At 41.5% G+C, this 12,977-nt stretch overlaps 2 protein-coding genes across 2 annotated transcripts; both read left to right on the forward strand.

Moving 5' to 3' along the window:
• The first annotated feature begins 285 nt into the window (after positions 1 to 285).
• Positions 286 to 2,708, forward strand: tsen34 (TSEN34 tRNA splicing endonuclease subunit). The gene is made up of 4 exons (XM_076281562.1): positions 286 to 995; positions 1,160 to 1,292; positions 1,432 to 1,689; positions 1,929 to 2,708. The coding sequence occupies exons 1-4, from the start codon at positions 648 to 650 to the stop codon at positions 2,189 to 2,191; spliced, it is 1,002 nt and encodes a 333-aa protein (XP_076137677.1). The 5' UTR covers positions 286 to 647; the 3' UTR covers positions 2,192 to 2,708.
• Positions 2,709 to 7,078: 4,370 nt separating this feature from the next.
• Positions 7,079 to 12,532, forward strand: bcl7bb (BAF chromatin remodeling complex subunit BCL7B b). The gene is made up of 6 exons (XM_076282455.1): positions 7,079 to 7,779; positions 8,490 to 8,565; positions 8,884 to 8,986; positions 9,121 to 9,297; positions 11,387 to 11,466; positions 11,608 to 12,532. The coding sequence occupies exons 1-6, from the start codon at positions 7,688 to 7,690 to the stop codon at positions 11,680 to 11,682; spliced, it is 603 nt and encodes a 200-aa protein (XP_076138570.1). The 5' UTR covers positions 7,079 to 7,687; the 3' UTR covers positions 11,683 to 12,532.
• Positions 12,533 to 12,977: the final 445 nt, after the last annotated feature.

A 12,977-nucleotide genomic window follows, 5' to 3' on the forward strand; every position in this document is an offset into this window, starting at 1 on the left:
AATGGTATGTTTCCTTCCCCCTGTGCTCCCTATCTGAGACACCACTGTCACAGTCGCTTTCTCTTTCAAGAGTGGGTGTGACAGTGATAGAAGAGGGAAAGGACCGCATGGAATGAAGGTGAGAGAGAAGAAGACAAAAGCATCGGTCAAATAGACAGTAAAATAAAGGTCAAATGCAACGGGACAGGTCCTGTTTGACATTTCTGAATTTTCTTCTCCGGAACAGTAGATGTCGCTAAACTTTGTCCTAACGGTTGTAATCCAACGAGGAAGAACAAATGCACAACAGGGAAGTCTCTGCATGCAGCTAGGCTTTTCTGGATCTTGTGGAGATTTGAATCTGGAGCATTTCTGAATACATAACACTTAATGTCATTGCTGTGTAATATGCAGTAAGCGTTATTGGATTCAGTGTCATATAGACCTTAAATTTAAGAAAAGTTGAAGACTCGTGATGTTGCTGACAGCAGTTTTATGCACGTGTTGGCTAACGTTACAATGTAAAGTTGCTTAACACAGTGTAATTTAAAGTTATACAAACTATGGTAGACCCTGAACAATGTACCTATAATCACAGTCTCGATTTCGAGATAGTCGATAGTCCATAAGTGTAAAGTTGCGTTACTCTGCTCGCCAAGTTATAGCTGATGGATGTGTCCGACGGCGTCACACAGATGGACTTGACAAATGGCAAAAAGAGAATGGACACAGTTGATAGTGGCGATTGTGTGACATCCGCAATGGGTGTCTCCCGTGTATCAGAGAAGGATCCCTTAGCTGGAATCCGTATGTGCGGGTCGACGCCTCTTTTGTGGCGTGTTGCCGATCTAAAGATTGCCCGACAAGCTGGGGTCATCGGATCTTTGGTGGGCTCGCTTGCCCGACAGCCACGACAAAACACTCGGCTGGGTCGACCGCTGGAACTTCTGGACGAGGAAGCACGTCTGCTGGCTGAAGAGGGGAAAGCAAAAGTCTTAGTAGCAAGAAATGTAGAGGTAGCAAAGCTATTTTATTTTTTGTATGTAAAATGTATTTTAAAAGACATGCTAAAAATATGCAGATTATTAAACATTAACATTACATTGAAGGTTATCTTTTAAAGTTTTCGCATAGCACCACAGGACTGGGAAATGTGACCTTATGTGACCTATGCCTGCAGATAGCAGAGGACCACTCGGAGCGAGTTGAACAGTACCAAGAGGACCTTGAGCGCAGTCACAAAGTGCAGAGTGCTCTTGCACTCCAGGACAGGAAAGCGGTTCTAGAAAGGGTCATGAATGACTCACAGAACGGTAAGCATGCATGTGTGCTTTAGAGAGAATATTCAAAGAACCAGAATAACACTCAAAATGTGAGTAATCACAATCTTCATTTGTGTGTGAGTCTCTTCAGAAGCTTATAAAGTAATCTTGACCTGTGTGTGTGTTTTAGAGGGCACGGTGCGGGAACGCTTGGAGGCTCTGGATCGGGACTTCTCTCTTCCTGTGTCTGCCATGACCATTCAGATGTGCACTGCCCGAGCGGGTCTCGGTTACCTCAGCGACGAGCGAGACTTCCTGGCCGCCAGCTGGCCGGTGCAGCAGGACGAGCGCTCACAGACGAAATTCGTTGTCTACAGGGACCTGCGTAGGAGAGGGTTCTGCCTGACCTCAGCAGGAAAGTTTGGTGGAGACTACCTGGTGTACCCTGGTAAGTTTCAGAGCTCACCACCATGGGCTAACGCTAGATGTAGCAACTTTTTTGTTAGCAAACAGCATCAGCCACCCGTTGAGTGTAGATATAAGCTGGATGAAATCTCTTTTTTTTTTGTATGTATTGATCTATGGCCTACCTACAGGAACACGGCTCTGGCTCTTTGTTAAACTCTAGCCACCCCAACACCACTCACATTACGAAGAAGCACACCTGTCCTATTTCTCTCTTCACAGGTGACCCTCTCCGTTTTCATGCTCATTTCATTGCCCTCTGTGTTGCTATGGACACGGCAACTCCTCTCTGCGACATCTTGGCGATGGCCCGACTCGGCTCAAACGTTAAGAAGACAGTAGTGCTTTGCTCACCCTGCGCTACACAACAGCAATCAAACGAGAAGGAACAGGAAGATGAAGAAAGAGAAGAAGGTGGTGATGATTACGAAGAGGAGGAAGATGAAGTGGTGTACACATCCCTGCAGTGGAGTGGAATGAGCTGAGAGCACTGCTAACTGGCCACGGACCTGTTTGCAGTCACACAGAGGACCACTTGGAGCGAGAAGTTAATTCTGCTGGGCCTCCATTTTCTCTTCATGATCTGGTTTTGATCTGAGTAATCGGATTTGCACTAATTGAGCCATTCTACATATAAATACTGAGGACATTTCTTATACAAAAACTGTTCAAAAGGAACTTGATGCCGTTCAGTTAGCATCATCTCTTAGCTCTTATATGGATTTATTCAGACTTTGATGAATGTGCCTCTGATATGCAAAATGTCACAGACTGGACTGGATTTGTGTCAAATCTATACACAAATAATGATAAAAAATACGGTACACACAAAAAAGAACTATGTATGGAACTGTCATATTGTGGACCAGTAAGCCTTAAAGTGTATCATGTGCACAGTGTTATCTTGGATACACCAAGAGGTGCAGATATCCCCAACCATCTATCATACTGTCTCATGTACAACTACAATATAATAAAAGCAATGGTGGTTATGCCAACGAATGCACATTTTATGTATTGATTAATGCACACAATCCATGTTTTAATAATGGAAGGGGATATGTAAGGACACCCACAATATCAGAATCAGAATAAGCTTTATTGGCCAGGTTTGCATAAACAAACAAGGAATTTGACTCTGGTGCTCTTTGCTCTCAAGTACACAATAATCACTTTACATATAAAAGTAAAAACAGAAAGGATAGTAAGAAATATACAAAAAAGCTATTAAAAATATACAATAAAATATACAAAAATATGTATATAATGAACACACATTTACAAGAGCGAGAGAGTAATGTTACTCAGGCTATATGCCAGACAGTGCATATTTGTATAAGATTTTGTTGCCATTCAGACACTATTCGGAATATCTGAAGGCACCACAGTGCATTTTCACAACCATAGCGCAAGCAATAAGCATTTTTACAAATGTGAAGCAACCTAAATATATCCAAACTCCAAAGTGGTTGTATAGCACCTTGAACAGGTTGTAGATTTAATTTTGCATAGTGGCCAATGACAATAAAGAATGAAATATAATTCAAAAATAAATTCAATAAATCAAAAATATATTTTATGCAATTATAGAAAATAAAACGTAATAGTTCTCAAAAAGCAGGCAAATGTTGACAACTTTAAGGGAAAGTCAATACATATTTATTTATTTAAATATATAATTTAACCTGTACACTGGTCCAGATCAGAGGCTAAATAAAATTGCTCGACCCCACATTCAGACAATATTTTCAGCTGTACTGACATTATCATAAACCACCACAACAATATTTTCAGCGCTATTTACATCATCATCATCATCAGGTTCACCTCCACTCTGCTCCTCTCTGGTGGGACGTCCAGACTTATCAGCTGTTCTCCTCAGTCTCTCCTTGGAAGCTTGGTCTCCTTGTCGGACCCTCAGATGGACAGAGATCACAGCACAGATCATCCCCAGCAGCCCACATGCCATCAGGGAAGAGGACACTCTGTAGAAGGTGGAGTCGATCCCAAAAGGGTCCTTCTGTGTCAAGTGGAAGATTCTGTCAAAACAAAACTTAGGCTTCCCTTCAGTGTGTCCCCACGAACGGCAACGATAAAGTCCGCTGTCATTCAGTGTGAGGTTCGATAGGGTCAGGGAGAAATTAACATTTTCAATGGAGTTTATTCCAGATGCCATGTAAATGTCGTTCTCACCTACAAGCTCCTCTCTACCTTGTGTTTCCTCAGACGCTGAAGGCAGATCACTTGGTATCACACCTCTCTGATGAAAACACTCGCAACTGGCCTCGGTTACATTCAGCTCTGTTGCGCAGTCCAGGACAACACTGCCCCTTGGCGAGAATGTCAGGTGCAAGGCTTCTAGGTCTGAGCAAATAATGACCTGGTTGATGGTGGAGTCATCTTGACAACGATAAGAGCCGGAGTGTTCCTCTGAGACAGAGGGGATGATGAGGTTGTCGCCCCCTGGCTTAACGTGCATCCCCTTTTCCTCTGCACTTGTGAGATTAGCAGACAAGGAGCGGTCAATGTAAATATCTTTAAGTGGGGTTTCCCAGCGGAACACCTCCATGTGCTTAACGTGAGGATCGCAAGAGAAAGTGAGATTTTCACCTGTCTTCACAGGAACTATTATATAGTCATGACCGAAAATCCCAGATCCACCTATTTTAAATCCTTTTGTACCATAGGCTTGGCAGTGATCACCAGACCAAATTAGGAAATGAAAATCACCGTATCGGAAATCAATTCCTGTGATGCTGATTGTGGAGCTGTTTCTGAACACCTTTCCTTCAGTACTCACGTTATCTTGTTTACCATGAAGGGCCAGGCTTGTGTTCAGTATTAGTGTCTTTGTGTCAATATTGACAATATAGTTAGATTCCTTGTACACCATCAGTCTGTCACCCTGTTTTATGTTGAAGTTTTCCACCACCCACTCAGTCTTGTCATCCATTTCCACAGCTGACTTAAGATGGTTCCCGCAAACAGTCAACTCATGGACTCTGCTGTCTCTGAGTATACCGTTTCTCCAGCGCTCAGTAAGATAGTGTCCGCTGTCCAACTCAGACAAGTTCCTCAGCCGGAAGCGACTGTCCTGGTAGTCCACTCGTGTAGCCAGAAGAGAGCCTGAATGTCGGTCTGATGGCTCGGAGGAGTTCATCAACAGTATGACACCATCTTCAGAGTACCTGTAGAGGAGACTTGTAAAGTCCTTACTACTGAGACGATAAGTGAAGTGGACCTCAAACCAAACCAGTCCACCACGGTATCCAAAAGCAAGCTCAGGATCCTGACTGAGGATGATGTGAATGTTTTTGACGAGAAGCATCAGGAACACAGTGATCTCCCTGAACATGGCCATTCTATCCATTTGCTTCCCTGCCAGTTAGCACACGGATGCACACAGACAATTTAATGCAGCTCAGGTCTTTTTAATCTCAGGAAATTGTCAGATATAACAGTCAGATATGGGGCGTGCCATGCCAAATGAGTCCTATGTCGCGGAAATCCATTTCGAGATATAGCGATTTGAATGCAGAGAGAGTCGAAAAATTACTAAATTATGTATTTTCTAATTTCACCACGAACACATTCCTTAATACATTATTATAACACACCATACAGTATGTTAAATGTTAGTGTCCCCTCTATCCTAAGTCCCTCAGCAGGGAGAACAGCTGATGTGCCAACAAAGTCATGGCATCGTACTTCTGTCTGGTATATGATGGCTCTCCACCCGGCCTCGATGCCTGCGATGAGATCTGAATACTTCAGCCTTTTCCTCCTGGAGGCTGACTCAATTCCCTTCTCTCATGGGACAGTTGGTTAGCTCATCAAGAAGCATGGTCTTGATGCTACTGGACCACAGCCTACAAACTTCTCAGAACAGTGGGTTGATAATGTTTAAATATGGTGTAAACTGAGTATGTGTTTTTGTTTATCTGAATCCTGTGTGTTTGCCATTTCCAGACCTAAGAGGTTGTATGTGTGCAGAGACTGGACAGATAGTTCAAGGACTGTGAGGAGCATGACACTGGATCTGATAAAAAAAAAGACATGCATGTAAGTGGACTGCACACATTTTTTGATGGCACACAATGCACCACAGTATAGCTAAGACACCAATGCATGCAGTATTACACATGTGCAATGTATTAGACTACTATACTTTAGATAGGTAAAATGTTTAAATGTGTGCTTGTTTAAGGTACAAGGCCATAGTCATGATGTCAACATTGGGGGGGACCAAATCTGTGGTGGGGTCTGAGGGACCCCCAAACAGAATGCCCCCAAACATGTGCCAACATGTAGAAACACTAGGCCTACTACAGCCTTTAATTGGTGAATGGAGGTGCAAATTCCTTTCTTTGGTTATTGTCCGCGATTCACATTAGGCTATCACGTATTGTAAACGTCGCCACGTTTGATCACGTTTTGCCTGCATGGATGCGCGATTGAGTGCTGCATCTAAATATATATAATATGCAAGATGCAACAATCATTTCTAAGAGGCCTATACACGGTAATTTCAGGCATTACTACTAGCATATGAATGCATTATTTATGTTAAAAGATGTGAAAGACATGACACAGGCTTGCACAAATTCATCATTTAAAATAAAACGTTTCACTTTCGCTATCATTGCGAGAATAGACTACAATATGGAAAATTCAGTCTGACCGGCTCCAAACATGTATGGGATTTCTTTAGCCTGTGCTACACCTTTCCAAGAAGTTTTGTGAAAAGTGTTCCGGTAGCTTTTGCGATATTGTTGACAGCACTACCTCACTGCAGTAGGGTGCAGTAAATGGAAGCTTTTGCTAGCGCACGCCACTAACGAAAAACGGAAAATCACCAGGACAAACCACTCAGGGGTGTAGGCTACTCTGGAACCATAGGTTTGTGCGTTATTTACGTTTGATTACATTTCAGATACGTGTTGGTTTCCTGTAGGCCTAGTATAGCGCTTTATTCTTTCTTTATTTTTCTATGTCCGAATATTGGGGGGGGGACATTTTGGTCATATTTGAATATTGGGGAGGACACGTCCCCCTCAATGTCTATGGTGACTACGGCCCTGTTAAGGTAGTTGTGCATTAAAGTAAAGGTTGAGCTCGTTTTGCAGGGCTTATCTCCAGATACCTATCACATTTCCACCCCTTAGCTCCTCCAAAAAAGCCCTCACTTACACACTTTCACTCACAGTGAAAATGAGATTAGGCCTACATCAGAAAGTCTGTTCTTAACAGAATGTCCTAATAGCAACAACATCAATGCTCACAAATAAACATATGGGATCAGTTTGCATTTCACTTTTTTATATTTTTAAATATGTTTATTTATTAATTTATGCTTTTAGCAGACACTTTTGTTCAAAGCCACTAATAGATACCAATGGTCAAGTGTCCCTGGTGCAACTCTGGGTTAAGTGCCTCGCTAAAGACACGACAGTGGCAGCCAGAATCGAACTCATGACTTTTTGGGGCTGTTGCATGCTATCCAAGTTCCTTAACTTTACAATCATTATTGCATTTGCCGTGCTGCCTCCAGAGTAGTAGGCCCAGACAGGACATGAGCAGAGGTCATTCCCCACTACATTACAAAACAGACATGACTTCTAGTTTAGGATTTATCATAGGCAGCAACATTGGTAAAATATGGATTCGTTTTATCACCCTTTTCGTATTTAAGTATTTTTTTCAGGTTTTTGAGAAAACACAAAAAAGTTAACCAACATTTTTAAATTAAAATTGTCAAAAATGGCTTATGCCATTATTTTAGTAAGGTGACGTTACCAACTTCCATGTCAAACACTTGAGCCACAGACTCTTGAAGTGACACGGATATCAGAGAGAGAGGGTTGAGAGGGAGAGAGAGAGATATATATGAAGCCTCGCGAGACTGTGGAGAGAACTGCAAGACAGAGTCGGAGGGAAAACTAAGAAAAAAAGGCTTCTGACAAAATATCAAGCATCAAAATATGTCTGGACGGTCCGTGCGAGCCGAGACGCGGAGTCGCGCAAAAGATGACATCAAAAAGGTGATGGCGGCTATCGAGAGAGTCCGGAGATGGTAAGAGTGAAATAATAGAATGCAAATAGTTAGGTTTCTTTTTTTTTTTAGTAAGGAGACACCCGCTATGTTACAAAACAAACTTCAGAGCCCAAGGCGGGAGTTGAATGACAAGTGATAGACACAAGAGACAGCCAATAGCTTATCGTCCAGGGCCACGTTTCGTCAGAGGGAGGGATAATCGGTTATGTAACCGCTGGGAGAAAATAAACGTAAACTACGTAGCTAGTCCTCTGACGTCTGTCGTTTTCTTTTTGATAAAAAAATAAAATAAAACCTGTAAGCTAATTTGCATTGAAATATTTGTTCATTATATTGCCTGTAGCTTATATTTATGAGCTATGTATAGCCTATTCTTGATAAGACTTCTTTTTGTCATTGGCTGTTTGATGGAACAGGATGGACATGGGCAACATTCAGTTTGGCTGTCAGTAAACATGAGGACAGGAAGCAACGATGTCTGTAATCTACAGTCACAGATATGCTGGCATATCTATTTAGTTGGGCAAAATGGGTGCCAAATCAATAAGGATATGAATTGTTATAATAGACTTTTGTAGTCTCTCCTTACTACCTGAGGAATAGCCTAGAAAGTCACTGACATAAGGTGAAATAGCATGCAAAAGCATAGCAGATCAGGGACGCATAGGAGAGTGTTTACTGTTTGCTGTGACCATTACAAAAAAAAAAAAAAAAAAACATTTCTGCAGGGAGAAGAAATGGGTGACGGTTGGAGACACATCATTGAGAATATTTAAATGGGTCCCTGTATCTGAGACCAAGCAGGTAACATGGCTCATGGCTTTCTTGTGTCTATTGTACATTTTTATGTCCTTGACAATTTTATTGGCAGGATAACCCCCCTTGAGATGAATCATATCCTTTTCAAGGGTGTTGAATGTCCATCAGATTCTCTCTCTCTCTCTCTCTCTTTGCGATCAATGTGCTCTGTGTGTAACCTGCTATTATTGTTGGACAAAGATGATATAGAAGCCACAACTTAAGTGACGTGGAATGGACTCCACTGGTCATGTGTGACATTAAACATAACTAGCAGTTTGAATTAGTCAGTGTCCTTTTACACTCTCTCTGCACCCCTCCCAGATATTCAAGAGTAAAAGCCGAAGTGGAGCGGGGAAAGAATTAAAAGGGTTCCCAACAGACGTCGTTCTGGAAAACGCACGCTCTGTCCTTCTCGACTTCCAAGGTGATACTTTTCTCTGACCTGTTAATAAAAAAAAGAAGATTGTTCAACTGATTTTCCGGCCCTGTATTCAAATTGTTTAACTCACTCACTCTCTCTCTCTCCCTCCTTCTTCTTCTCTATTGTCTATTCTACAGATGACAACAGTAACCAGAGTTTCTTGTCAGATGCTTACCAGCCCAGTGCCAAAGTGGACAGCAGCACAAACTCCAGCCCCCAGCATGCCAGTGGTGCAGTGAGCCCCTCCTCACAGCCCTCTTTCTTCCGCATAGAGGACTCACAACCCCCCACACTTGGACAGGAGACTATGGAGGGTAGGGCACTTTTGTTGGCTTTTAAAACCAGACCTCGCAGTACATGATCAAATGATGTCTACAGGAAATATCTTGTTTTAAGGTCTGCCTTGTGTGACGTTGTCCAAATTCAGTTTCTGACCACTAGATGTCACTCTATCACTTACTGCCACTCCTTCATCTGACATTTCCATGGACATGAACTTCAGATTAGTTACATTAACATTAAAGGCGCTGTAAGCGATTTTGGGCAACATACCTTCTGTTGATGTTCAAACAAAACAGAGAGATAGCTCGCTACTCCCTCCCCCTCCCTCCCGTGCAATTGAAAGTCCTAAACGCACATCTCGTCAGTTGGCTGGGCTGTCTATAGAGACCGCATTTTTTTTACGGTGTGTTCGGGGTACAGGCAGCTAGTGGATAGTGAGGAGATGTTTGCTGTATGTGACAAAAAATGTTTAGCCTAAAAAACATGTTTTAATTGCTTAGAGCACCTTTAAGTTTGTATTACACCTCATGTGCATCATGTGCATGAATATCTGAACAAAATTAAACAGAATTTTACATAAATGATCACTCATACATTTGTTTTACTGACACTACAACAACTCTTAGTACTATAATAATAACTAGATGTACCGCGTAGCGGTACAAAATATGACCGCCGCTCAGTCCTGCACATCCATTCCGCGAAAATAAATCATATTAATGAATTTGTCTCCATCTTCTACTCCATCCCCCACTCTTGAAACTTTTGTGTATGCTTGTTTGGAATGTGTGTTTGCACACATTCCGCACACAAAGTAGCCTACTGGTGCTGCAAAGGTGAATAGATTTGTTTCTGGGCCAAAAAATCTGTAACATTGTTATAAAACCTTTAAAATCTCTAAACAATCACAAGTAGGGCAGTTCATCACAGTCCATCCATTGCAACTGGACTGATGAAAGGTACACATGTAGGCTACATTGTATTTGGGAAAAGCAGAAGGTAGCAGCATAATGTATTTATTTATTATTAAACAAAACAATCCCTGTCAGTTCCATGCAGTTTTCAACAGCTATCAAGAAGAGAGGTCATGTCATGGATTTTTGTGAATTTTTCTTCTTCTACATATGCATAAGTTTAGTAATCTAGTTCAAATGATATTCAGCTTTATTGTCAATGCACAAATTAAATACCAGTAGTCTAAAACAAAATGCCGTTTTACCCTGCAGTAAAAAACAAGCATGTCCGATAAACATTCTCAGATTTATTTCGGCTTCAAGAGGAAATGGGAATTACATGTCATGCAGAAATCATCCTACCATTAGACGTTCTCTGCGGTAAACTACTGTAGCCTGTAACTGTCTTGTCCTTGTAGGAAGCGTAGTGTCTTTCCAACCCACTTCAGATTAACTTCCAACAAAATTACGTCTCACTGCAACGATGCGCCATCTAGTGGACAAACGACTACTTATCGCCAATACTGGAAATGCAGCCATGATGATGATGATGAATATTTATTTTGGCTTTCTTTTAATCCTACTGAATTTGTAATTATGTATCGGCCGTTCTAATACCGATAGTATGTGGGTGCCTGTGTGTGTGTGTGCATGTGTATATGTGTGCGCCACCATCTACAGGCCAATGAGTGTACAGTCACTAAATGTACACATAACTTAATTTTTTAGACCCCCCCATGGATGAAATTCTATGAAACTTGGCATACCCCCAGAGAATGTCATACCATACATTCAACATACCATAAAAATGTCTTCATCCTCGGTGCCACGGTTCAGGTAGTTATTTAGGAAAAACTGCATTTTTTGGGTTTCGGGGGGCCCAGCGCGGAGGGGGAGTGGCCCCCGGGGACCAAACGAATTTTTTCTGTAAAAGTCTAGTGGGGCTACATACCCACCAAATTTCATGTGCCCCGGTGTTTCGGTGCCCCGGGTATCGTTGACCAACATTTCAGAAAGTAGATGACGGGAAAAAAAAAAAAAAAAACTTTGACAATCACTATATGACCGCTTCGCTAGCGGCGGTCATAATAATAGTAGTAACAGTAGTCATTTATGCTACACTTTATTTCATTTCAAACTGAAATATGGTTGCCTCTTCCTGTCCCAGAGCCAGCACTACCAAGTTCTGAGGTGACTGACGAACCTCCAACTCTGATTAAAGAAGACCTGCAGCCACTCTCCAACTTAGTGAGACCCTTTGTCTTCATATGTAATATGTCATATGTAATTTATATATATCATATATACAGTATGTCCTTACTACAAATGACCATGGGCCATTCACTGTACTGTAGGCATTCTATGTATCCCTGTGTTGTGTCTTTGCAGGAGGAGGAGGAGGAGGCGTCCGGTGTTCCACCACTGAAGAGAACATCCACAGATCAAAACTCTGTGCTGAGCTAGCCCAGAATCCTTTGCAGTCAGGCGGCCACTTCTCCACTCCATCCAGTACACACACACACACACACACACACACACACACACACACACACACACACACACACACACACACACACACCCTACACCTTTTTAGTACTTTGCAAAGCATCAAAATTATCTGCCTCTTCATTTTCTGCTGTTTGTGGTGGAGAATGATGTTGTACACAGCAGCTATACACAACTGGCTTTTGCTTTTTGCTTTTTATATCACGCCCCATGGAAAACAAGTGCATGACAGTCTCTTGCTATAAATAGCAGCACCTCATCCCAGGTGTCTGACATAAGTGTTCAGAGGTCAAAAACAGCACAAATAACAAATCTCAGATGTCATGTTTTGTCACCATACCAAAAGGAACTCTGCTGAAAGTTTGAAATTTAAAGTTTGTATATGTATATAAATACTCGAATTAACGAGAAGAGCAAAGTAATACTCATGTTGAGTGGCTTGCAAGTATGGCTTGGTAAACATTATTTAATCTCAGCTAAAGGTCCTTGTATACTGTCTTGCATTTAACTATATTCATTGCCTAACGATTCATTATCGCACATATTCAGTATATATTTTGGTTTTCTTCCTGTATGCACTATACTTGTGAACTTGAAGGAACACATCCAGCACTCATCATTCTGCTCTTGCACTTCTGATATGCGGCTGCATTCATGCAAAGTATTTCCACCATTATCCATGTTTTATATATATTTTTCACTAAAAAATTAATTTTGATTTTTTCACGTTCACATCTGGAGAGTGTTTACACGACAAGCCAAGAATTGTATCATATTTTTCTGTCAATAAATGCAAATATATAAAGTTCTTTTTTTTTTTTTTTTTTTACTTTTGATCCGGTGTACATGTGTTTCAGTAGAGCAGAAGCTTAAGTCCATATTTATATAGATATGCTATAAGATGCATATCATATGCTTTGATTAATTAAAATACAGATACAGTACGCCTAGGCATCACTGACATATTACACAAACAGAAAGATTTTTGGCCGTCAAAGGCAAAATCAACTTTAGAAACGTGATTATCTTCACAAGATTTAAGGCCAATGCCCACTGTCGGCATCTGACGCGCATCAAAGTTTATAACTCCATTGCTTTTAATGAAGCAAAGCCCACTGGCGTGTGTGATGCTTGTCAGCGCCAAGGTTTAGAGTGTCAAGTCCATAGATGCGAATGTCGCCACCAGTGGGTGTTGGACTTTACGCAGTCATTACACATTCTGCATACCGAAATAAGAAATCTACTCCACGTAT

The sequence above is a fragment of the Alosa pseudoharengus genome, unplaced genomic scaffold, assembly GCF_046254945.1.
Source record: "Alosa pseudoharengus isolate Yale_2024_CS ecotype anadromous, Long Island Sound unplaced genomic scaffold, YU_APseudo_1.1 YU_APseudo_1.1_scf_13, whole genome shotgun sequence".
NCBI classification, from domain to species: domain Eukaryota; kingdom Metazoa; phylum Chordata; class Actinopteri; order Clupeiformes; family Clupeidae; genus Alosa; species Alosa pseudoharengus.

Excerpts from the sequence above, each read along its gene's own strand:
- tsen34 (XM_076281562.1), top strand. The coding sequence starts at position 648 with ATGGATGTGTCCGACGGCGTCACACAGATGGACTTGACAAATGGCAAA. Across the intron at positions 1,293-1,431 it reads CATGAATGACTCACAGAACG|AGGGCACGGTGCGGGAACGC; the intron begins GTAAGCATGCAT and ends TGTGTGTTTTAG. Across the intron at positions 1,690-1,928 it reads AGACTACCTGGTGTACCCTG|GTGACCCTCTCCGTTTTCAT; the intron begins GTAAGTTTCAGA and ends CTCTCTTCACAG.
- bcl7bb (XM_076282455.1), top strand. The coding sequence starts at position 7,688 with ATGTCTGGACGGTCCGTGCGAGCCGAGACGCGGAGTCGCGCAAAAGAT. Across the intron at positions 8,987-9,120 it reads TGTCCTTCTCGACTTCCAAG|ATGACAACAGTAACCAGAGT; the intron begins GTGATACTTTTC and ends TCTATTCTACAG. Across the intron at positions 9,298-11,386 it reads TGGACAGGAGACTATGGAGG|AGCCAGCACTACCAAGTTCT; the intron begins GTAGGGCACTTT and ends TTCCTGTCCCAG.